Below are 26931 nucleotides of genomic sequence, written 5' to 3' on the forward strand. Positions count from 1 at the left end.
CTCATTGACACAAGCTTTGAAATGACACAATACACGTAAGAGTTTCATTTTTTTTTTTAAAGTTCCCTTCTACTGATTCTGCCAAGAGTCAAACTATTTGAAATAATTAAGCTACAACAAAATTAATGTTCTTTTGTTTGAACGATCCACACGATCCCTAGAGTCTTATATAGCGAATGTGATCACACAAAGATTGCGATATTTAGGTGATTTCCTTTCTTGTTTAGGTTTTGGGGTGTCACAATTCTTTAACCACGCAGACTTCCCCTTTGTAGTTAACTCCTAATATATTAATTTTCAGGTAAGAACCTGTCTTTTGAACCTCATGTTCTGTAGTTGTTCATGTTGAAGCTGATAGCTTTGAAAGTAGCAGCAACTGGTTTCGACGAATCAGTGGGAGGGGTTTTGCTGATAGCGACTTTATAACCTACTGTGAATTAATGCTGAATTTTGAGTGGATTAAAATTCTGCATAAGATCAAAATTTTGATTTCTCATTGAGAGAGAGAAAGATATATTCTGATAGTTTTCCCTTTATCTATATACATAAAGACAACAGAATAGATTGTATTTTGATGGATACTGATTACCATCATAGTTTTATTGAATTATATGTGAAGAGCAGAATAAGAGTGGGTAGTTGTATTTTGTTAATACTAATTGATAGAATTGTGTCTACAAAAATACCATTAACCATTATAGGGTTCAATAGACTGCACATGCCTCTTGCCCATCTAGCTAGTTTGTCTGCTTGATCAAATGATCGGATTCCAATCAATGTGGTCAAATTTCAACGAGTCCACAGTATAAAAGTCAACTGCAACGTCAAGTCAAAAGATTCTTGTGAATACAAACATTCCCCATCAACCATTCTCTTTAATCATTTACCAAAGTCTAACAATCTAATGGTAGAGAGACAATTGGGGCTATGCAATTTCTATAGGTATGTTTCTCTACTTACCCTAATAAGATAATGTCGCAAGACCGAGAGTTGCCACGTGTCAATTTTTTTCCACGAGAGATTGATACTGACAAAATTGGAGGCAAATCGTCATCGATAGCGCCAACGGCCTTCTCTGTGTTTAGTGGCTGGCAACCCATGTGCCCTTAAAAATCGTTCGTGGAAGGAAAACCCCTTTATCTTTTCATGTCCGAATAAGCCCCGAAGCCCAAGCCTTTTTGCCGACTTTTTTTTTTTGTGATGTAGATGAAACATGAACCAATTTAGCACCCAAAAATTTGTGTATGGAACGTGGCCCCGTCTGGAGACATGAAATCAGGATCCAGGCCCTTTTGGTTCAACATCCATCAATGGGTACCCGATTTCCCTGATTCCTAACATGCCCGGCCCCGGAGACATGAAATGAAATGTCAAAGTATATAGGTTCAGCAATTAGGAATTCGGTCCAATTCTGTCCCAATTAAAAAAAAAAATATTGTCGAAGTAGATGGGTACATGAATCTTGAAATTTATAACCACCATCAAAGTCTGGTCAGTTCAGTAGAATCCCGCCTTCCTAGACACTGATGTGGGCCTAACTGTTGGGCTTGAGGCTTTTTTTTAGGTTTCAAATGTACCTTTGATTACTAAATTAATTGAAAAATTAATCACAATTCCACAAAGTAAAAAAAGTTGCACCGAGTTTTTTCTTTGCAACTTGCAGTTCAAGTTGGTTTCAATGGGATCACCCAGGTCACGACCCAGTTCAACCAATTCGAATCGATCTGCTCCATTTGACCCAATCTCCTTATTAATTTTCTCTTGGTAACTAATCAATCTCCTTTCTAGGTTCAGGTTGTGAAACATTGACCAGAAACAATGTTGATAGACAATGTGTCTAACTGCTTTGAAGCTATTGGTGATTCATTTTCTAACCTAACCCCAAGAAATCACCGAGTTCTGAGTGGGCTTATATAAATTAAACTCTGGAAATTCGTTCCTTGGTCAATTAAGATAGGATGCTGACACGGCCGAGTCACAAGAGTTATTTGGCATTTGGATGTTTTTCCTGAGAAATCAATTACAAACTCCTGCTTTCAGTGACTCAGTGAGTAATTAAAAGCCATCTAACGAGCAACACACGTTTCCTTGCTCGTTTTATCATAGAGAGAATGAAGAAAAAACAAAATTTGAGGGAGAAGTGACAACAAAGGACAGGAAGCATATGCGCTCCTGTAGAGTGTAGGCCATTGCCAACGTAGTATGTTCATTGTATAGACATTTGTCTCTCATGGCTGGTCGCTGGTGTTCTAGTCAAATCACTGAGATGACAAAATGGGAAATGTGGTACTGAACATGAATGAATATTGATTGATGGATTTGTTCCTTCTAAGAAAGAAGAAAGAAAAACAACTAAACAAATATAATAACACTGAAGAAAAGATACATAAATCTACGAAGAGAGGCGTCAGCTTGGGGTATTGATGGTGGATTCCTACCGAATGTTTCTAGTACTCTTTCTAAAAGCTTAAAGATTAGAACAAACAAAAACTAGCCACGGCCTTTTGTGTACTCACCTGCCTTAATGTATCTGCACATGGAGGGGTCTTCTATTCCTGCCGGTTCTGATTATTTAAATCAAAGGTCTGCTTCCAAGCAGTAGATGAAGCTCTTTGTTTATTTATTTCTAAATCTAATATTCCTCAATTTTTTATTGCTACTACATAACTTTTTCCATTTTTTTGATCATCAGTTATGGAGATGGAAGGAATTTCTATTCTTTGGAAGTGATTCTGCTCACACCCACTTGCACAAAAATATATAATTAGCATATCCATTTAATAATTCCAAGAAGAGAAGTTAATAGTTTCTGAATATTCATGTGCTTGGAGAAAATGAATAGAAATAAATTGAAAACTCTCGATTCATTTACTCTCTTAGAAAACACTGTTTTTTTTTTTTTTTTTTGCTGTTGCTCAGTTGAGTTGGCTCCCAGTATATATAGCTCAGTCCTAATATTATTACACTGTAAAGCCATTTATAGAACTTTATACTCTCTGGTAAGTTGTTCAGATTGAGGACTGCTAAATTCGTGGCTCAGGAAATTCAGATAATTGATTAACTCTCTTTAATTCAATTAATTTGTATTCGAAATGCAATCATGCCTATTCCATATGTGCTAGTAGATGCATCACCTCAGTTTTCTTTTTTTTGGAATGCATTTATTCATAAATTTCTAACAGAATTACCAAATATATGGCCAATTATTAATTAAATTGCAATCCAATGACAGTAATTGCACGACCCACTGAGACTTGATTTGCTTTAATTGAATTCTGCGTCGCATCGTTTGTTCAAAATAGTATACTTTTCCCTCCTAATCAAGTATTTTTCTTTTTAGGCAATACCCTCTGCAAGAAAATGAAATAGAATATTCTGTGAACTTCTCTACATCAAATTCCCTGTTCACAGGTTAGATGGAACAAAATTTTGAGCACCCATATTTGTTTATCAAGAGTGGAAGTTGGAACTGGAACCACTTTTGACTGCCCCTCTTCGATCGGTTAATCCACCACTTGGGTCGACTGAGCCTTAGATTATTTTCTGATCATCATTTCTAACTGAGATAATGAAAATAAATAAATCTTATTAGGAAGCATTTTAATAGGACTTCATTTCTTTAAATAGAGAAGAGAGAGAGAGAGAGAGAGAGAGAGAGAGAGAGAGAGAGAGAGAGAGAGAGAGAGAGAGAGAGAGAGAGAGTTGACGACGTGAAGTTATCCAAGATCGTCCAATAACATGGATAAAGAGACCCAGCAAAATCCTCTCCTGCAATTCTGTAGAGTCATTTTATCAAACAATAAAATCAATTCAATTTCTTTCGTGTCATGTGCCTATGACCAGAGAAGGAAAGATGATAACAAGGATTTATCCAAGATTGTTGAATAACGTGGGTGAAGGAACCAAAAGTAGCCCTCTTTTCTTCAGTGCTGTACAATCATTTTCTCCCCCAATAAAACTCGATCGATTCACTTCCCTCGTTTGCCTGCATTTCTGAAGAGTACTGACCAGAAGAACTTCCCTTCTACTACAAAATCAGAATCCACAAATAACCATTTAACACCAAACCCAGCAGGAGCAAGAAAGACGTAAAGATGAAAGTAGAAAATGTAGGGAAAAGAAGGAAATTGAAGTTCACCTTAAACCTTTCTAGAGGATCATCTTTCTTTCTTTGGTTTAAATCCAACTGTTTGAGATTACTAACCTACAAAATAAAAAGATAAGTCAAATCTTGATTTCTAGTAAAATAAATACAAAATTAAAATATTGAAAAATAAGAAAAATGGGTTCTGACCTTGGGACTATTAACAGGAGAGCTAGCAGTATCCTCTAAATCATCATCATCCCAAACTCCCTTGGTTCTCATCCTCTTCTTGAAACTTAATTCCTTACAGGACTTCTGAGATCCCACCAGTGAATAACAGCCAACGGAACCACCATCTTGATCGGAAAACTTTTTCCGTGCAGCACAAGAAGCGGCATCAGAAACCAATGAAGAGCTAACAAAACCCGAAGAACGAGAGGTAGTTTCCTGGTTGTTGGACAAGTAGTCCTCAAAATATATAGTCCAACCACTTTCCTCAGGACAATTATCAACCCTTGTTTTTCCTTTGGAAGATATAGCTTTATTCTTAGAAGAATTCAAGGAACTCTCCATCAGAAGAAGAAAGGGAGGAAAAGAAAACTGATTAGTTTTGCCAGGTCTAGAGAGGAGGAGGAGGGAGGGGTATATATAAAGGATAGGAGCATAAAGAACAAGAGAAAAAGGTAAGAAAATGAAACCTATGAATTTAGAATCTTTATGTGGGTCAAAGGGAGTTGGAGAAGTTAAAACCGGCATGTGCAACAGAAGACCAAACGAGAGAGAGAGAGAGAGAGAGGATGCTGCTGTAGGGTTTTAAAACCTGAATACTCCGCTGTAAATTGGCCAGCGAGTTAACTTAATACCAACCAAATTTAGCATAAACATTAAGCATAAGTGGAAAAAGGTTTCCCCACATAAACACACCTATTTCTATTTCTGTCACATGGAGCTAGGGATGTTGCGTGGCCGATACAAATCATCTATCTATCTCATAGAAGACTTAGTGGATTAGCCACGTGTTCTATCTCAAAGTCCACGTCATCCATACACATAATTGCCACGTGGGTTGTTCCCATGACCATTTTGAGAAGTTTACTGAATGGTCCCTAAGAAATCCATTTCTCATTGATGGATGAATATAAATATTAATTTAGAGGCTCTTAAGAGTAAGGAGGAGATTATTTCAATTAGACAAGTAAAAAATATTATTACGCAGCTAAGATATCAGCTAAATGAAAGGGCTCCACATGTTCCCACACTGCCCTCCATTCAACCTGCAAGTTTCCATCCAACAACCCCTACCACACGGCAAACAAAATCCTTTTTCTTTGGTCATTCTTGGACTCGAACATTGACACTTCATTGGTTTGCAGTACTTGAGCACAGGCCCAATGCTATGTGATGCACGATGAAGTAGAGAGCAGATAATATCTTATCTATGGATATATGGTTAGTTAGGTTTAGCCAGATCCTCCTTCCACATGGACGAAGGGATCGAGCTAATAGAAGTATAGAACCCACCCAAGTGCCAGACACATTTTCTCCAATAGCAAAGTGTGAATTTTAGTGTAGAGAAAATAGAATAATTAAAGAAAGTGTGGTGTATTAATGAGCTAGCTCTGCATATATTTCTGCTAATTAATTAAATGGATAAGTGAACACACATTATTAGATCTTTCAGGTTAGACCCATTTGACGTGGGTCCAGGTGTACTATGATGCGACATGTGGCAATACGTACATATAGGGCTGAACAATGCTAAAAGAATATATAAAATAAATAAATAAAAGAAATTTAACTTTATTGGTTGGTTCATTACAAGATACAAATGTTTCAGCTGGTAGCTAGCTTCAGCCGATCGAGGTATATAGTGTAAAACTGTAAATCCGACTACACAAGAAAAGCCCAAAAGGTAATTCAAAAGTGAAAGCAAACAAGAAATATAATAGAGTTATTAATTAATGGATTGAGATTAGTATTAGCTAGCGTTTGTTTGTGTGTCATATCTCAGGAGAAGATGAGAAAGATTGATGGAATTGGAAATTATATATGGAAAGGCTCGTGAATGGTGGCCAATATTCCTTGTTCAGTGTTCATGGGTTGAAAACAATTCCCAGGCCAGGGCCCACCATTGGATGGATTTGACTAGGCCTACGATCAAATACACACATTATTTTTCTTAATATTTACTTGTAAAATATCTTATGAAAAGTTGTAAAGGAGTTCGGTCTAATTAAGAATTAAGAAACCTACTTTTGACAACATCATCAAATTTGTTCTCTTGATAATCACAAGTTATGACAATTCTACTTAATTCAGCTTGGCATATTAGTGATTGAATTAAACCAGAGTCCAGAGGCAAACATATCTACAGAAGTATACCTTTTCTAATGGGGAATTTGAGATTGTTACTTTTGCTTTTGAACTCTATAAGTCAGAACTTTGAGAATTGTTTTTTCTTAATTGCCCAGGAGACGTAATTTGATACAAAATTATACATCTCGATCGATTCTGATCATCACTGTTGATACACCTTTCAAGAGTTGAAGTCTGGAACAAAGAGTGCCCACAGCTACCACCTACAAGGAATGGACCCAATCGTATTAACTTTGTCTCTCGCGGTCTGCTACCAAAGTACCAAGGGACTAGCAACGTCGACTGCTTTGCTCAGTGGCATCTTTCATTTATTTATTTTTCTTCACATCCTCAGGATGAACTTGCTTCTATCCCGCGTGATGTTGTAATAGGACAAATTACGCCCTATTTGCTTAAATAAATTGATTTTTAATTTGCCTCACTAAAAGAAGAAATCAAGATGGAGACTGATAACATAATGTAACATACGAAGGTCACCTTCGCTATGGCTATGGGAGGGCTGGCAGCTAGAGATGCCTGCCTCTCAAAGGAAGGTGTTTTGGTTGAATTGATACAGGTCGATTTCCTAGTTCTTGCTTTGCGCATCCAAGGGTTGATAATACGATTCCCTTGAAATGATATATGTTCATCATTCCTGGGTTTTTGAAATTTGTTTGTTTGGCTAGCTCTTGCTTATTGACTCCTCAATCAATCCTATTACAAATATTACAAACCAACTGAATGCTACTTAGTTTCATAACGCTAGAGTGATGAGGTGGTGATAAATATTAGTTGAACCATCTGACCAGGGCTCAGGAATTTGCCATCTGGCTAGTTCAACTTCTTGGCTGGTATTCTGGTTTTTGGAAGATATATTACATTAATCCCCTATGAAGAAAATTATTGCCGTGTTTAACTCATTCTCATATTCCCTGAATACCAAACCAATAACCTGGCCTAAGGCCTATCAATTTGTGATTTGAGACCCATGGGCCAGCACAGCCCACATTAATATATAATGTTAATATTAATGACATGTAATGATATAAAGGTATATATTTTGCATAAATAATAACAGTAATAAAAAAAAAGAAAAAAAAGAAAAATGGTACCAGCCCACGGGCAGGGCCAGTGTAGCATGGGCCCATGGGCTGTGGGCTGGGCTTGTGCAGGGCCCCCTCCCTTCAATATAATGCCATGCCAGAACAGCCTGGTACAGTGGCCATGCTGCGCCGGTTCAACCCTCTACAGTGCAGATGGCACGAAAATAGTGGGTCATGCCGGCCCGGCACAACCCACATTACACCTATAACAAAAAAGTTAAATCTGTAAAACATACCAATTTATGAGCAACTGATATATCCATAATATATATCCACATATATAGCAAATAAAAAACCTTGGCCACGTGAGGTGCAAAGCCAAATCAAGCTAAATGGAGAGGACAAACAAAAGGAAAATAATGTTGCAACAAACGCTTATCCAATTTTAATCTGTGGAACTCTAGCCATTATATACGAAAGGACTGTCAAACTACTGCCTCTTATGGAATGGCCAAACTTAGCAAGGATTTTCAGATATGCTGGTTTCACTAGTGCACATGCATATATGCTTATACCTCTCCAACCTCCATTGCACGAGTCCCGGCCCTAGAAAGGACAATTTGGTAATGGAATTATGTCCCTCCATGTCTCTCCTGACCTGACCCTTGCCTTGTTCTATCCTAACATCTTAACTGTCATCTTTGTCTTCTATGTCCTATTCCTGTTTTTTTTTTTTAAATAAAAAATAAATTCTAATCACCAAATCTCATTTCCTTATTCCGCCCACGGCCCACCCTCAAATTATTCAAACATGAAATCCCGTCTGACCATCCCATCTCCTTTCGCTAATCTATATGTATTGACTTTGGGCTTCCCTCTTGGCATCTTTGGATGGAATGAATCTGCTGCTTACATTACATGTAGAAGAAGTAAAGAATTAAAACATTTTTTAACCCTCCAAACTTTATTAACCATGATCGATCTATCATCTATCATCAAATGGAAGAAACTAAATTGCAGGCCGCCTTAGATAAACCTACTCACCTATCTCAACATTATTATTTTAATGGAAAAGTTTAAACAAAGTGACATTATGGGGATGATGGCGCATTTATATCTTGCCACTGGTTTCCTTTTTGCAATGTTGTTTTGTGGGGTCCCATCCCATCTCATATGATCTTTCGGTGCTTATTTCCTATTCTACTCAATTCCTGCTTCCTATATATATATTCTCCTTTTCAATGAAGCTACTTTCAATAAGCTAATAATTGAAACAGTTTAATCAACGCTGTAGCCCTCCCAAACGGAGCTTAATTAGGAATATTAGTGCATGATTCCTACAGCGGGTGGACAATGTCATGCATGCACGGAGTACAGTTCTGTAGACGTACGTATCGCCCGATCAGACCTGAGGGTAATCAATCTCCATTGAAACAAAGAAAATGAATAGCATTAGAGTCACTGAGGTATCTCTCTCGCTCTCTCTGTCTGTTCTGTTGCACAGGCGCATGAACAATCAATAATATGGCCATTCTGTAGACTGTAGTTCATGCATGCATGTATGCCAGGTGTTAGAAAGAGTATATAAAGGTAGAGATCCGAGTTTGACCCAACAACTGAAGTTAGGCTTGGCACCAAGGCCAAGATGTTGCCCTTTAATGGGCGAATAAGGATATTTATAGAATTAGAATAACAACCCAATTACTTTGATTTAATTTCCTCCAACTCTTGCCTTTGACTTTTAATGGGCAGAATCTATAAGAGCGAGGAACTCTGTTGGTGGATATATAGATTATAGAGCAGGCTGTCAAGACCCCAATATAGCTGGATTCTGAAAAAGTCCATGATAAGGAAGTCTCCAATATATATTTGACGTCACGTCTCTCTTTCTAAAATGAAATTTTTTTGATAAATTATTATAATTTATTTAGGTTCATATTATTTGATAATTTAAACTATTTATCATTCTAAGTTTTATTAATTTCTGGTAATTTTTATTATATAATAATTTATGATAATTCTTGGTAAATATAATATTTTATAGAAATTAGTGGTTATTTTTGGCTAAGTTCTATTAATTTCTGGTAATTTCTAGTATACTAATTTATGAGAATTCTTGCATGGTTAATATATACTTGTTTTTCATACTTATTATATGATAGTTTATTGGTCAATTAGTGGAAATTAGTTCTATTATATAATTTCAACCAATTTCTAGTAATTTCTATTATATTCTAATTTCTTGCTAAATATATACTAATGTATTATATTTATTATATGATAGTTTATTGGTAAATTATAGTAATTTATCGATTTTATGGAATTTAGTGGCTATTTTTGGACATTTCTACCAATTTATGATGATTTTTTGGGAAATTATTTTAATGTATTTAGGATTATATTATTTGATAATTTCAAGTAATTATCATCCTAAAGTCTACTAATTTGTGATAATTTCTTTTGATTTATTTTTAGTAACTTTTATAAATATTGGTAATTTATGTCTAATAATGGTAATTTCTTTTAATTTATATTTAATAACTTTTATAACCATTTGACAATTGTTATTGTTACATTATTTGACAATTTTAGGTATAACAGTTATCAAATTTAAAAAAAAAAATCAAATAGAAATATTTTTAACTTACAATATGTAACAGTCTTCAAAGCACAAAATCTATAAATGTAAACCAAAGCAATTCAAGGTTCAAAGTATCGACACGTATTGTGCCGGTGGCTTCCCGATATGCCCCTACAGGGGTTGTGTTGGGTCAGCCACTGGCTCATAGGGTAGACAGGCCTTAAACCGGCCCCTCTGAACCGATTTCAAAAAAAAAGTAAAACATAAAAAAAAGCACTGACATAGGGCGTATTGACCTGTGTCGATATTTAGAACCTTGAAACAATTCATTGAACTAAATATATTTAGAACCTTGAAACAATTCATTAAGCTAAATGCAAATAGCATTTTTAACTAACATTATGTAACAATCTTCAAAGCACAAAGCCCAAAAATTTCAACTAAAGAAATTCAATAAGTAAAAAGACAAACATTATTTTTGTTGATTTTTGTTAACATTATTTATTACACATTTAATTATTAACAACATTTATCAATAATCGTAAGTAATTATAATATTTTATTAAATAACCAGTAATGATAGTTTTAATAATATTATTTAGTTATTTTTAATATAGCAATAACAATTAAATTTATGAATAGGATTTGTTAACAATATTCATTAAATTAATAATTACCAAAATTAAATTAAATTAACAGTACTTATCAATAATAATCAGTAATTATAATATTTTATTAAATAATCAATAACAATACTTTTAATAACATTTTTAATATAACAATAATTACTAAATTTATTAATAAAAGTATTTGTAATTTTAATTTAAAGTAAAATTAAAGTAAATATCTATTTATTAACAATATTTATAATAATAGTAATTATTAATTATTTATAATAACATTACTGATGGGGCGGTTGGTAATAATTAAATTACTGCTGCCATTTGGGGAAAGGGGAGACCACCCCTTTCGTATATATATACATATATATAGCTTGAGCTTGTTGTCCGTGGTTTTCGTTCCACGGACAGGGTTGTGGTTTTTGTTCTATCTTTAGCTTGAGCTTGCTGTCCGTGTATGGCCCTGAGTCTAATGTCTATGTAGCATATGTCTGTGTGTCTTGTGGAATGAGGCTTGAACAAACATGATCGATCATTCACAAAGTTTTTCTACCATTTTGGGGCCGCCGACGCTAGTCCTATAGGTTGGGTTGGTTTTAGGGACAACCTAGCCAAGCCAAAGTATAAACATTTCAAACAGCTTGGGTAAGTAATGGCTAGGGGTGAGTTCTTCATAAGCTACTCAAGTTTGGCTCGACTCGGTTTCAACTTAGCTTCAAGTCCAATTTATAGGCTCGATTAATAAACGAGCTGAACTCAAGCCTAATAGTGCTTGGCTCGTGAGGCTCGTAAACTGAGTTCAATATATATATATATATATATTTATAGAAAATAATATATATAATAAAAATATTATAATTTTTAAAATTTTAAATTATATATAAAAAATATTTTTTATATATAATTTTTTATTTTTATAAAACATTTTTTTTTAAATCGAACTTGAGCTTGCGAGTTTTTGACTCGACCCGAGCTCGAGCTCAAGGTTCTATCTTGAACTGAGCTCGAGCCTTGTACTACCTTGACGAGTTGAGCTCAAACCTCGTATTATTTGACTCGGCTTGACTCGAATCCACCCCTACTTAGCACCAACCACTAAAATCATAACCAAAATGTTCACAAGTATTATATACTGAACCAATTTTCCAATTCAAGAGTATTAACCACATCAAAGGCCATTACCCAATTAATGTTTGGTTCAAACACCTTAGATGCATTTTGCAACAAGTAGGGGTGGATTCGAGGTTGTTTAAGGGTTGTTTGATAACAGCTGAGGTGGCTGAACTTAAAAAGAAATTGTTTTGTTACTGAATAAGCTTGCCAGCTTTGAGAGATGATTATCATACCTTCTAAGTTTCACATAGAATTCCTAACTATAATGTACAATAAATTGTTTTATGTGGACACAGTTTTCAAAATTGAAAAATTATATTATAACCTTGAACAGCTAAAGATACCGAATGAAAACAGGCTATGGTGATGTGGACAGTGGGGTTACCACGTAGCCAACTAAAGGGTTCCTTATGGATTGGTCACATCGTTAAGATAGGACCCACTGAAATAGCCATGTGTTCATTCCCTGGTCGATCTACATCATCCCATACCCCCATTATATGGAAATTTAGCTGTCTTAGTAATGATTGCCCCAACTTTGTACATTTTTATTTTGAAAAATACCAAAAACAAATCGTTCATTGTACTTTCTTGGGTCATTTTTACTTCACCAACAACTCAGACTAGCAAAATCTGCTATGTGTTATATATACGTATATATGAATTGGGCCTTTTGAACTTTACAGGATGAAACAGAAATCTTTCACTTAAAACTTGATTGCGATCATTAAAAGGACCTCACTACAACACTCCTGATTTGCTATTCACAAAATGTTTTCACATATTTATTCATGAAATATCATGGCCTTGTATTAGTAAATCTCTCAATGAAAAGGGAGATATTCCTAATGCACGATTATAATGTCTTACGAGTAGAGATGTAGGAATAATTTATACGTAGCAAATACGAGCCCCCACTAATGAGATCAAATCAGCCCCTCACAATGTCTCACAGCACACCTCCATTGTGTATTGAGAACATCTTCCGATGATAATATCAGAAATGATGATGTCATCATCGGGAGATGTTTCTAATACACGGCGGGGATATATTGTGGGACGTTGTGGGGGGCTTATTTGAACTCCCCACTAATACCCCTCTCCACTAACGAGTTGACTACCACGTGGACATCTATATCTATATCTACCTATATAAATACATTAAGCTAAAATGTGTACGTAAGAAGGCATGAGGATGATGTTATGGACCCGCGAATAGGATCTCGTCACGGGACGGTCCACGGGGAAAAACCTCCTGTTTTCTCTTGTTCCTCCCTGCTCTTGAGGAACCTATCTAGGCGCTTCCAATTCTCCTTTACTCTCTTGTTCCTCCCTCTAATGGTGATTTATTCAAGAGATCACCCAACTCTCCTTTACTCTCTTTCTTGACTGAATATTTGATATTTTCATTCAATAATGGTGTCTCCTTAAATAGGAGATTACAAGAGTCATAATCTTAGGGAGTCTCCTTGCTGAATAGGGAGACTTCCAATTCTATCTTGCTAAGGATAAGATAAGCTAATCCTAATTTGATAATAAGATAAGCTAATCCTAATTTGATAATAAGATAAACTAATCCTAATTTGATAACAATATAAACTAATCATAATCTGATAATAAGATAAACTAATCCTAATATGATAACTTACTAACAAGATAAGATGAGAGCAATAGAATAAGATAAGAACAAGCAAGATGATCTAATCTAATCTGGAGGTGGGTCAGGTTCCTGTTGCTGCCGGCGGTGATGGTACGTCTTTCCGAGAAATGTGTCCATAACATTACTCCCCTCTTGGACTACAAGCTTGTCCTCAAGCTCGAACTCCGGATATGTGGCTCGAAACTCTGTCAATGGGATCCATGTGACTTTGGCCGATGGTAAGCTACACCATTTTACCAAGACTTCAAGAACTCCTTGATTGAAACGAGAGCGGATGACAACTTTAGGTTGGGGAATCAGTTTGCCACCTTGTAGGAGTGGCAGGGAGGGGACTTGGTCCAGAGGAACACCCTTAAATGGTTTCAGCAAGGCGATGTGGAAGACATCATGAATCTGACTGGTCTCTGGCAGTTCCAACTGGTAGGCCACACTGCCAATCTGTCGTAGAACCTTGAAGGGCCCATAGGACTTAGGGGCCAGTTTCAGGGCAACTATACTAGGACTAGTAATAGCTGCTCCGAGAAGCTGTTGTTGCTATTGTTGATCATGTTGTTGCTTCTGCTGCTGCAATTGTTGCTGTTGTTGGTTGTCTGGCTGCTGTGGCGAGGGGGCTGCTGTGGACCAAGAAGAGTCTGCTGCTGTTGCTGTTGTTTGCCGGACGGCTCTGTCAAGTCTAGTCAGAGGCTGTTTGTGGTTACAACCCCTTCTAGATTCCTCTCCTGGTTAGAGAAATACGGTTCCAGCAAGTGTTGCAACTCCCGGACATCGTCTTTGACCTCACAAACCTCCCTGCTGGTTTCTACGAGCCTATGCTCTAGTTCGTGGACCCTGGATGATAGCTGCTGTAGATCTCCCATGACGACTGGCTCTGATACCAAAATGTTATGGGTCTGCGAATAGGATCTCGTCACGGGTCGGTCCATGGGAAAAACCTCCTATTTTCCCTTGTTCATCCCTGCTCTTGAGGAACCTATCCAGGCGCCCTAATGGTGATTTGTTCAAGAGATCACCCAACTTTCCTTTACGCTCTTTCTTGATTGAATATTCGATATCCTCATTCAATAATGGTGTCTCCTTAAATAGGAGATTACAAGAGTCCTAATCTTAGGGAGTCTACTTGCTGAATAGGGGACTTCCAATTCTATCTTGCTAAGGATAAGATAAGCTAATCCTAATCTGATAATAAGATAAACTAATCCTAATATGATAATAAGATAAACTAATCCTAATATGATAACAAGATAAACTAATCCTAATCTGATAAATTACTAACAAAATAAGATAAGAGCAATAGAATAAGATATGAACAAGCAAGATGATCTAATCTAATCTGGCGGTGGGTTAGGTTCCTATTGCTGTCGACGGCGATGGTACGTATTTTCGAGGAATGCGTCCATAACAGATGAGGGGAATGGAATCTAACAGTATTTTTTGCCTTTTTTTCATAGATATTACAAGAATATCACTCTCTACCAATTCTCTCTCTCTTTTGCTTTTTTTTTTTCTTTCAAATTACAAGAATATCACTCTATCCTACCAATTCTCTCTCTTGTTTTTTTTCTTTCAAATTACAAGAATGCCACTCTCTCCTACCAACTCTCTCTCTCTCTTTCTTACAAATTACAAGAATGCCACTCTCTCTCCAACTGAGGGAGACCTTAACTTGGCATCTCGGCTACTAGGGGACCTGCAATCAAAGGTAGTCGAGTTCGAGCCGAGCCAAGCTCAAACTTCTAAGCTCAAGCTCAAGTCTCTAATTCAAATCGAGCTTGAGCTAGACGACACCTTGACCACTGAGGGAGACCTTAGCTCGGTACCTCGGTCACTTATTGAGATCTCGGCTCAGTACCTCGACATCTAAGGGAGACCTTAGCTTGGCACCTTGTCAACTGAGGGAGACCTTAGCTCGACATATCGCCTGCTAGGAAAACCTCAACTCGACACTTTAGTAGCTGAGGGAGACTTCGGATTGGCACCTCAGTAATTGAGAGAGACTTTGGCTTGACACCTTAGCTGCTTGAGAGACCTGTAATCAAAGGTAGCTGAGCTCGAACCTAATAATTTATGAACGAGCCCCTGCAACGCAGGGCCCCCTCCACTAGTTTAATATAATTGGGGAATAACTTAAACACAAGAGGGGATAAAGGACTAATATGAGATGTAGGAATGCATTCATAGTTGATATAGAAGTCCCGTAAATATCCAATGGATGGTTCTCATCGGTCCTCATTGTGGCATAAACAAGTTAGGGCATCTAGGGAGCTTCCCTTGCTACCCCTTTGTAGCCATAGTTTTTTCCCTCCATTATTCCTCTGAGGCCCACTTTCGCATCTTGACAAGTGACAATGAATAGAAAAACTAGCCTCCACTCCTTTTCCAGGTGGATGCAGGTGGATGAAAGAGCCATGTCACCCGGAGACTTAGGGCCCGTTTGATTTATAAGAATAGAGGTCTAAAATCGGAATTGAAATGGACCATTTTGATTCCAACTGTTTAATTGAGTGGAGTCAGAATCTGCTTTCCTATTCCCTCAAATGGATCATTTGAGGGAATAGTCATTTCTTTCCTTGAGAATGAAATCCCATCCCAGTTGATTCTAATTCCCATTCCAATTCTCATTCTAAACGATTTTGGTTCTGAATCCATTCCGATTCCAACTACAAACCAAAAGAACCCTTAAAAACTTTAATAATAATATGGACGGCATGGGTTTGAGTAGATGAAATAAAATTAAGCTTCTGAATTTCTCTCTTAAAACACGCCATCCAGCACTTTTTTCCGTCGTTCTGCTAGCTACTGATGATCGTGTCTCCCATAGTGGGGGTGTTTGGTTGCCACCGGAGGTAAGTTGGATCAAAACAAATGTTGGTGCAGGCTTTTTGAACATAAGAGTTGCTAGCTATTGTATTGTTGATAGAAATCATGAAGGAAACTCTGTTGCTGTTCTCTTTGGTCCAAGTAGTGCTGTGTCTCTAGTCTAGTGCAGGCAGAAGCGTTGGCTCTAAAAGAAAGCTTGCTGATAGCTATCAAAGTTGAAATGGTCCAAGGTGGTTTTCGAGTCTGATTGTTTGTATCTAATTCAAGCCGTATGCCGAGGAAGAACCCGTTGAGAGCTGCCGATACAGTGTTTTTGGCAAACGACACTGTTGAACTGTCGTCTAGATTGTCTGTTAAGTTCTATTTTGTTATTCGTGATGGAAACTCTGTAGTGCATAGTGTTGCCCAGAGAGGTCTGTGGGACAAGAGGGGGAGTTTTTGTCTTTTTTTTTTTCCTTCTGGGGGGTCACTGACGTCTTTAGGGAGTCCATTAGTGTTTGGTTGTCTCTGGTTGTTTGTTTTTTTGTCTTTTCTTTAATGAAGTTCTTGCTTACAAAAATAAATGCTAGCCACTGATAATATGACTATGGAATGGACGGACTTGTTGAACCAACTGACCCAGGATCCAGGCTGCTAAGCAATACCGTTGTTAACCATTATAGTTTAGAATCATTAATATCCCAAGTATACCGTAGTTTGTGATATATGTATTTTGGTATGATCTATGTATAAATTTACTATGTTTAGAATTTGTGAGTTAATTTCATTCTTCGTTGAATTAATATTATACTTTGACTTGTATTTACTTGCAATTAGAGGAAAGTGTAAAAAAACATTTATTTTGGGTAAGTGAGTCAATATGGGTGGATAAGGTGGGTGAGGGTTAGGATGGGTTGTGACCCATAACAACGATAAATATGCTTTGGATTGGACCCTGTCCAAACCAAAATCAGACTTCATGATTCAAAGCATTTATTGGATTGGACTGGACCAGGTTCATTCATAATGATTTTATATTGGATTGGATTGGACTTATCCAATATCTGATCCATTGATAAAAAGATAAGAACATAGGTGTCAATAGACCAGTTTTGGATTAGAATTAACTAAATTAAAATAAATTCGAACAGATTAGACAGTTCAGACATTAAATTGGATCCTTCCAAAATATTCATTGGATTAGATTAAACCTTATTCATTTGAAATGGATTCACATTAGACTGGATCGGGTTGAACTCAATCCAGTCCAATTGACACCCCTATCAACCCCGACCCAACCCAAATCCAAAACTGGAAGGTGGCTCTTAAGGGCAGGGGTGAATTCTGACAAGATCCGTTGGTTCTTAAGGGAACATGCCCTTTTTATATGATGCCTCACACTGGTCCTTAAATCCCACATGAAAGAAAAGCACATTCTTCAATTAGTAGTTTTGCCAGTTCAGCTAGCATAGGTTCAGCGTCGCACATTCTTCGACCAACTATTAGGCATTAGGAGGCAGGCTAGCTGCACAGTGCACACTAAGGTTGCCGTTTCACCCTTTGTTTTCTTAACATTTATCGGTGCTATGTTTCACATTCATAAATGTCCAGTCCCTCTCGATCTTCACAGCATATATCCTCCTCCATATATGTGAATTACGGGAAAAGATACGGATAGGCTCAATGTAGATTTCTGAATTCTACTAAAAAGCTATTAACATTTAAAATGTTAAAACCATCACTTTATCTCAATTGTACTTTGGGCTTAAAAATTCTGACTCTGGGCTGAACCGTCATTCTCCCTTTAAACTATCAATATGCTCATTGCACGATATTGATTTTTCACATATCGAGCATGTGAATTTTGATTCCATTATCCCTGAGACAAGGTTTCAGGTGTCAATTATTTACAAAGGGAACATGTGTATTAACGCTCGTATCGATACTTTCAACCATGATAAAAATCTTGTTTTTTTTAAACCCGCCAGAAGGTGAATGAAAATCTTGTTTTATAGAAACAAAATGAAAATAATGCAAAATCGAAAAATAGAACCCCCCAAGTGAAATTTGATAAATACCACCTGATTTGTTACCACTTTCATTGTGATGAATCATAGCCATCTAGGCGGGTGCCAAAATATTGCCTCTTACAACAGCCAGACTTAACAAGGACCTTTCAGTTCAGATATGCCAGTTTTAAGGCATATGCATGGCTTAAGCACCCAATTTCCGCCTCTTGTCTCCATTCAACGAGTCCATTGGAAAGGACAATTTGCGATGACTTATGTCCCTCGATGTCTCTCACGACCTGAACCATATCATTTCCTTGTTGTATCCTAACAACTTAACTTTCAACTTAGGCCCCTATGTCTCATTCCCTCTCTTCCAAGGTTCAACCCAAAATATACAATCCCCTTCAATTTCAATACCCTCATTTAATTATGGAAAAGCCCTATGACACCGGAAAGAGATCAACTTAGGGCCATGGCCGATGGATCCTTCAGCCATCGTCTTCTGGAATCCAAGGATAAATGCTTATAAACATAGCAGGGACTGTTGATTGTCTTCTTGGCACATATAGATTCTATATATTTTGTACATACTCGAAATGCAAATTATGAATGCAAACAGAAATCTGTCATGAAAAGAAAGTCTGTGATGCTGCAGGCCTACACCCTCTCGATCTCCCTCTGGTAACTGGCCAGTGTATTATTAGATAGAAGCCAGATGCAGACATAATTAGTACAGTGAACATTAATTCATGTAAAAGAACATATGTATGTATGTATGATTAATATGTGTGCATTGTCGGCTTGAGCTGGGTCTGGATGTGTTACTGTTGATATCAATTGAAGCGAGAAACAGTGACATAGCATTGCTGTCGCTGGGGTACAATGGTCCCCTATCTCTGTTGAAAGATGTGGCTTGCATGGCCTTGTGCGGATTCATTCATGTCCATGGTCACATTACATGGTGTGACACCATATTTATGCATGGAAATTAGCCCGAATATTACTCTACTCAATTGGTATTTAGGACCACATTTGACACCAAGTCTGTCCAAGAGTCCCTATGCATGATCACGAGCATTTGTGACAAGCCTGGTTGGTGCCTCTAGCTGGAATATTCCAATTCATGCATTCTTTTTGGAGGCACTGAACGGAGCAGAATGGCAAAACAGGATTCATGTGGCGGACCCCATATAGTTGTCACAAGGATTAGATGATGATGATGATGCTTCTCTTTGGTAGGGGATATATTGGCCATCCAGAGATATTTACAGTAGCAGCAAATTCTAACAATAACTAGGGTTTTGGTACAGTCACTGGCTTGTTCCAACAGAGACTAGGGAATGGCCACCAAAGGTTGGGGAGTTACGGCTATGGTGCTAGAACCTTGAGGGGAGAAACATGACATCTACTAGTTGAAGTGGAATTCATCTTAAAGAGACCACATATAAATAGGATCCTCATTCTACTTAACCCCAATTATACACAGATCCTGTCCCGCCATTCTGCTCTATCAAGAGCCAAGCCTTTACAAAGAAAATCCTTATTCTCACTTCTACATATAAAATCATGCAAAACAGGGAAAGAAAAGAAAAAGACAAGAGAATACAGAGCGAATTAGAAGTCTACTCTACTCAACTTTCATCTATTGTTTCACGTATCTAAGGGTGCTTTTTATATGGGCTTTGTTGATGGTGCTTTGACAAGTAAACTAACATGAAATCCCAACCAGTTGATAAGAGTAACATGTTATGATGATCTACGCTTGTAGGGACGACGCTTCCAACGGTAGGGTGTTTGTAATTCCCCACCAAATAGACAAGGCCATCAGCCGGTGCTTTACAGAGACCGGATCTCCAGAAAGCCAAAAAATCATGCAAATACTCTGAGAGCACAGCACCCAGCCACACATTGGCAACATCTCCCCATGAATTTAACATACAAGTACAGGAGATATTCCTAATGCGCGACTGGATGCCGTGATCTCAGAATGCTCGCGTGGTTTTTGCTTTCGGAAAACCCGCCTCTTAGCTTTAACAAGCATAGACCAAAGTGTATTTTTCTAGACAATGGTCCAGAGGAAGCGGTTTTGGTAAGATATATTGAGTGCCTTTATTTCGCTGCCATGTGTCCAGATAAAGGGCTAATTAGGAGATACTCCCGGCCAAAAGTCAATCTGATCAAATTAGATGATTGTGGCTGGATAGCTTTATCATACAACCCTAAAACAATCTAGAAACCAGATGGTCAAAAATAATTCAACCTTGTTGATTTCCTATGCAGCAAGGCACTAGGCAGGTCCGAAGGGCCCAGTGGATAGCTGCCATTAGGGGTGGATTTGAGCCGAGCCGAGCCGAATAGTATGAGGCTCAAGCTTGGCTCATCTAGGTAGTACAAGGCTCGAACTCGATTTGAGAAAAAATGTTTATAAAAATAAAAAATTATACAATATTTATATATATATATATATATATATATATATATATATATATTCGAGCTCGACTCGTTTATTAAGCGAACTTGTAAATTGGGCTCGATCTCAACTCGAACCTCGGTTGAAACCGAGCCAAGCTCGAGTAGCTTGTGACTAGCTCGGCTCGTGGCCATCCCTAGCTGCCATGTTTGCCAGAAAATTAATTCATCAAAAGATTTAGGATTGAGATAAAAATGTCGGAGGTTAGGCCTGTCTCCAGTCCATAGTTTTCAAGGCACCAAGGTGAGGCTAGACGATAGAGAGGCGCCTAGTCGCCTAGTCGCCTAGTCGCATAGGCGGGCGCCTAGGCGATGGATTTTTTTTTTCAAGTAAAAGCATGTATCCTAGGGTAGTTCCCTAGGTTCCATAATCATATCTCCTTAATAAATATCCATAATTTTCATTAGAAAAGTATAAACTTCATGTTAAAGTATAGAAAGTCGACATATTCCAACATATTCATGAGAAGAAAAAGAAGAAATAAAAGAAAATTCGAAAAATGTGGGGGCTGAACCCCTATTTCTGCTATAGGAAAAGAAGAAAAGTAAAGGTGGAAGAAGAAGAAGAAAAAGAAGAAGAAGAAGAAAATGTGTTGATTGGACAACATTTTATGTTCTTTCTTACTTATTGGTTCAGGTTTTGAAGTCTTTGATGGTTCAATACAGTATTTAGCAATGTTTGTGTTGATTAAACCCTAACAAATAAGAAAATAACAAAAAGAAATTAGTATATAAACAAACAAAACGAATATTTTAGTTTAAAAATGTCTATTTTATAATTATAACCTCAAAAAATCAAGAATACAAAAGTTTGTTATAATACACTATAGAAAACTGCTTGGCAATTAGGCGAGGCGAGACTCCAAGGGCGCCTTGTCGCCTAGGTGTCGCCTTGACAACTATGCTCCAGTCCATCCCCTAACAAAAACCCGGGTAGCCAAGACCAGCAGCAGGTAATAGCTTCTTTTAGTTTAGGAGATAAAAGGAGCTTAGTATTTGTGTAAAATGTTCACAGTTCACTTGGTCAAGCAATTAATAAAAGTGATTAGAGATCAGCCGGATGAGAAAGAACACTTTAGTGCAGGTTGAATGATTGATAAACAAGAAAAAAAGGTTCACAATAATGTGGATTGAAGAAGGAGCATTTTTTTCTCTAGAACATTTTATGTATTAAAATAAAAAGTGAAGTATGAAGTACGTACTTGTTGCATTGGAAGAATAAAATAAGATTCATGTCATTAACGCCAAGGATGGTTTCAGAAGCCACCAAAACGAGAGAATGAAACAAATAATGCAAAACTGAAGCCAAATAAAGTATTTTAACCACGTCGACCACGTAAATTCCTCAACAGCCAGTTCTTCCGTCGCTTTTCATCAAGAGTTAAGAATGTCCTGCCCTTCTTGTCATCAGAAGCCAAATACTCTAAAGCTTCAATAACAAAGTCCTCATCAAAATCCTGTATTTTCGTTACCTCCTCATACAAATAGTCAATGCTCATAGCTTTGTTGCTTCGGTCCAATGCTTCAGCTATTCTACCAAGGTTTGCAGCTAGAGTATTCATTGTTGAAATTATGTTGGGGGCATGAAACTTGTTTATAGGTTCTTTAGGGTGTGATAAAGAATTTGATTGTACTCTAGTTTGTTCAGATGATGCTTCTATCCCCTCTTCTATGTCATCAATGTCAATACCTTCATCCACCAACATAGATTCACCATCTGTTTCCAATTCCTGTGAGTGTTCTCCAATCAAATACCATGCTAACATGCTTAACATGCCTGCTGAACAAGCAGCAATAACAGCAGATGTGACCTCATCTTCTCTGAGGTTGCCAAAGTTATGCATCTTCAAACCAAAAGAACAATAAATTAGACCGAAATATGAAACACAACCAGATGGACCTACAGGTAAACCTATATGACAAGTTGTCCTTTCATCAGATTAACCCTCAGAACTAATAATAACTCAATTTGTATGATTTCTAAGCATAGTGTGGAATATATCTAAAATCATAATAACTAAAAAGTTCTTTTCATCTTTCACCGGTTAAAATTTCAAATCAAACTAGCTTTATCCTTGAGGGAGAAAATGGAAATTAGGAAAAAGGAGAGATTGAAAATAGTTTCCAGATGTATTATATGACATATATGAAAATTTCAGTGCACATTTGGAGTAATTAAATGCTATGTTCTTCATAGATCCTAATCAAAATACAGTTGAAGCGACTATGCTACTGCTATTACCAGTACTGTTGCATCAGGGTACCTTCAAAGAAAAGCATAACCACATGGAAAAACAGCATCATTGGCAGAATCAAGCTTACATCTCATCCAAAGCTGTTTCTATATTCTGCTTTTGGGCATTTAAAGCTGCTTCTCAGTTGCTTTCACTATTCTATCTATTCTGCATGTATTAAGTCAATCATACATTATTTTTTTCTTTGACATGACTTTTATAAGTATTAAAGAAAGAGTTAATTAATATGGACATATAATGCCAAGCATTCCCCTAGTAAGACTGGTGCCTGCCCCCTCCCCTTACATTTAATTCCCTATTAAAAATACCCCAACAGTTTGGCCAAAAAAGGGTCACCATAAACTAAAAAGACAGAAATCCCAAGTTATTAAGGCAACCATTACATCATGCTAGTCAAGCTTGTTTCCATTTAGATGTTATGAGAATGACTGATACATCCCTAACAATTTACAGAAAGCTATGAATGTTGACCCACAAAATTTTATATAAAAGTAAATAAATAAGTGAGCAGAACAGAACCATTTTAAAATGAAGAAACGGGAAATTAAAAACCTGATTCATGTATGGGAGCGTCTTGGGCTTAGGGATACAAGGCTTGTAGATCTGGTTCCCCATAATTTACCACCCATGCTTCGAAGATTGACACCACCACATTAGATATACCAAGAATCAGCATAACAAGATGACTTTAACCATTTTATTAGGCCTTACTTCTAGAGCTCGTTTTCAACTTTAAAAGAAATTTCATCATCATCATCTAAGCTTTGTCCCAACTATATGGAGCCGGCTATATGAATCATGTTCCGCCATTCCATTTTATTCAGTGCCATATACATTGTTAAATTATGGGCTCTTAAATCATTTCTGACCAATTCAACTCATTTCCATTTGGTTTGCACCTAGCTCTTGTAACAGATCACTTCTTACTGGTGCTGTATATGGTCTTCTCTACATGTGACCAAACTTAGTCTTCTTGCCCTTATTTCATCAATTATTGGAGCTACTGCTACATTCCTTCAAACAGGTTCATTTATGATTATATCTTTTCTAGTTTCCCCAATCATCCATCTCAACATTTGCATATCTTCCACATTAATATTTTAGACATGTTGCTTCTTAGCTGCCTAACACTCATCTCCAAACAACAGTGTGAGCCTAATAATTGTTTTATAAAATCTTCCTTTTATCCCATCGTATAAGACTCCACATGCACCCCCTAAAGTTTTCCCATCCTTCTTTAATTTATGGGTGACATCTTCCTCAGTCTCTCCCTTGCTATAGACTCTTGAACCAATGTAATGGAACAGATCACATTGAGATATCTCTTGGTTTTCAGTACTAAGTGTACCCTGATTCCACTCCTAGCATTTTTTTTTTTATTTCTTTTGAAGGGCTACACAACAGGGGGTAGCCCATCCCCCAACCCATAACCCCAAACCTAGGTGCAGCCGTGCAGGCGGGATTCAATCCCAAGTCTATGCTATGAGCAGCAGGACACCTTACCAACCGGCTGGTTGGCACATTGTGATTTCCACTCCTAGCATTATTAAATTTCACTTGATATAATCTATTTCAGTCCTACTTATTTTGAAACTATTGTTTCTAAGGTATTTTTGCATAAATCTGAATTTGCATCTTATCCTTCTCAGGTTTCAACTTTCAATGATGGATACAAATAAATGTAGTATAATAGACAACCATAATCACTTGCAAGCATGGATTCCAGGACTTAATGGACTAGCTGATCTACAAGTTAGGACTGGTGAAACCCAATGCCAGAAACATGGTATAGTGACAACTGAGAGTGCACATTAATGGTGACAGGTGGCCAAAGCAGCCCATTCTAAGTGCTCTTTGGACTCATTTAATAGTCTAATTCTCCAAGTGGGCAGCTTGTGATAGGATATAGAAGTTTCAAAATCAACTCTATCCAACCCAGCTGATACAAACTTGGGAGTTACTGTTATATTTGATCATTGAAGGAAAGACGTGTCACAGTTGTTTATCAGACTGAACAGATTACTCTCAGGTATTTACCATGGACTTTATCAAATACTGAATCCTTGTAAAGAAACATTTATATGCTACTTCCAAATTTGAGTAAAATAAGGAACGAATTTTGCCCTTTTGGATGAGGCATTAAAAGGGGGAAATCCATAAAGCATATAATCCAGTACAACGGTGAAACAAACTCATTTGATCCACAACAGCCCACAAACATGCATCTACAACTAGGGGTGTATTGACTTGCCAAAGTTGTTTCAAATACAAATATATTCAGATCTTAGAAATTACCTGGTAACCAAGATGGGATGTCGAACAAGTTACCGAAACAGGTGGGTCCAACACAGTTAACCCATTGAACAGACTTCAATGTGTAACCAGACACTTAATTGGTTACTCCATTAATCCATTTCAACCTTAAAGTTTGTGGGTTCTATCCCTTCTCCTTTTTATACTTATCCTAGGACCAGAGTATAGTCTATTGGAGCCAGTTACCAGGTTACATAGTCCAGCATATCAGAAACAAACTAGATTCCAATCATGCGTTTCAACTCTTTGATTTCCATGCTTTCAATTTGATTATTTACATGCGTATACGCAATCCTATATGCTCCTTCGTAGAGGTCTAAAAGAATGGCAGCAACATGATGCAATTTATCACTTCAAAGTTAGTGAAGTAAATTAGGTATACAGAAAGAGCATGGTTACAAAAATACTAAAAGAGAAAATTGATAGAAAGCAGAAGTAACCAAATAAACTATAAACATGAAAGGGGTAGAAAAAATACAATTGAAGGCTCTTAAGAAACCAAACACTCCCGATCGTTGCAGTAAAGACAGGCAAATTGACTTTCCCCTTCGTTCGTGTTTGCTTTGTGTTTGAAAACAATTTGCTCGAAACATGAGAAATCGATGTGAACTCAGGATGATGAAACAGGTACAATACGGGTGTCCATGTATAATATGTCTAACTAAATTTAATGAAAAATATCTAAACGAGAGCTTATTTAAGCAATTCATCAAACAGGTGGTGGCACGAAAGTGAAAGAGTCTAAGCGAGCGAAACAAATGGGAGCAGTGAAATATGTAAACGAAAAAGTAAAAGAGAAGAAAATAAGGAAGCAATTTACGGGAGGAACATACATTCTCCTTACGATGGGAAAGTAATCTTCTGACTGCCATAATTCTGATATAATAGAGAGAAACAAGTTTTGGCGCTTGGCAGACGAACGAAACAGCACACGCTATCCCATACAGAGTCCGGACTCCTGAGTCCAGTCCAGACTCCAGACATGATACTTGGGCCTACGAACGAAACAGCACACGCTATCTTCTGACTGCCATAATTCACGAAATGTCCGCCTACTAAAATTAAGGGAGCAATATGATGGGCCGGCCCAGTCGTCCTGGCTCTCAAATTGGGCCAGACATGATACTTGGGCCTTTTTCTTCAATAAACATATGTTACCAGATTTGGATTAGACCCATGACCGATGAGCTTTTCCTATACAGATTTCTGATGGTTTTTATAACGACGGGACCTACCATTGCATTACATAAGATGTGCGGTGCGGATACATCGTGTTGGAAGGTGTTGGGACGATTTTTTGTTAGGTGGAAACCCTACCTTCATTATCTATATACCACTAACAAATTATCGCAGTTTGTGTTTTTCTTCTTCATAATGATGGCTGCCTGTTTATTGTCCCAGTATTGGAAAATGTATAAGAATTCAACTAAATTCAAATCCAAGTTTATTAAATAAAGCACAAGTCAACAGGCTGAGCGTTATCCAATTATGCTAATTTTTATCTAAAAAAGAAAGAAAAAATGTACTAATAAATTATTGATGTTCTTTTATTTCCTAGGTAAATAAGAAAATGATCATTTTAGTCATAAAAATGATTATTATTAATTATTATAAAAATAATAATTATTAA

General features: G+C 37.1%; 2 protein-coding genes across 3 annotated transcripts; both read right to left on the reverse strand.

The window, feature by feature from the left end:
• Positions 1-3263: 3263 nt before the first annotated feature.
• LOC148878184 (vascular-related unknown protein 4-like) lies at positions 3264-4715 on the reverse strand. Of its 2 annotated transcripts, none has more exons than XM_088965907.1 (3): positions 4295-4715; positions 4139-4204; positions 3264-4024 (listed from the first exon to the last, which is right to left on the reverse strand). In XM_088965907.1, exons 1-3 carry the CDS (start codon positions 4655-4657, stop codon positions 3938-3940), a joined length of 516 nt encoding a protein of 171 aa, XP_088822033.1. In that variant the 5' UTR covers positions 4658-4715; the 3' UTR covers positions 3264-3937. The 2 variants fall into 2 exon arrangements, with proteins under 2 accessions (XP_088822033.1, XP_088822034.1); XM_088965908.1 differs by having other exon boundaries at positions 3264-4027; positions 4295-4713.
• A 16769-nt stretch (positions 4716-21484) lies between these two features.
• On the reverse strand, positions 21485-26351 carry LOC148878185 (uncharacterized). The gene is made up of 2 exons (XM_088950482.1): positions 26135-26351; positions 21485-22577 (listed from the first exon to the last, which is right to left on the reverse strand). The coding sequence occupies exons 1-2, from the start codon at positions 26171-26173 to the stop codon at positions 22053-22055; spliced, it is 564 nt and encodes a 187-aa protein (XP_088806608.1). The 5' UTR covers positions 26174-26351; the 3' UTR covers positions 21485-22052.
• Between the last annotated feature and the right edge of the window lie 580 nt (positions 26352-26931).

This window comes from Nelumbo lutea, chromosome 1 (genome assembly GCF_056320005.1).
Source record: "Nelumbo lutea isolate HS-2025 chromosome 1, American lotus-T2T, whole genome shotgun sequence".
Classification (NCBI taxonomy): Eukaryota; Viridiplantae; Streptophyta; class Magnoliopsida; order Proteales; family Nelumbonaceae; genus Nelumbo; species Nelumbo lutea.

Excerpts from the sequence above, each read along its gene's own strand:
- LOC148878184 (XM_088965907.1), bottom strand. The coding sequence starts at position 4,657 with ATGGAGAGTTCCTTGAATTCTTCTAAGAATAAAGCTATATCTTCCAAA. Across the intron at positions 4,205-4,294 it reads CTCCTGTTAATAGTCCCAAG|GTTAGTAATCTCAAACAGTT; the intron begins GTCAGAACCCAT and ends TTTATTTTGTAG. Across the intron at positions 4,025-4,138 it reads ATCCTCTAGAAAGGTTTAAG|AAGGGAAGTTCTTCTGGTCA; the intron begins GTGAACTTCAAT and ends ATTTTGTAGTAG.
- LOC148878185 (XM_088950482.1), bottom strand. The coding sequence starts at position 26,173 with ATGGCAGTCAGAAGATTACTTTCCCATCGTAAGGAGAAT. Across the intron at positions 22,578-26,134 it reads TTTCCCATCGTAAGGAGAAT|ATGCATAACTTTGGCAACCT; the intron begins GTATGTTCCTCC and ends TTTGGTTTGAAG.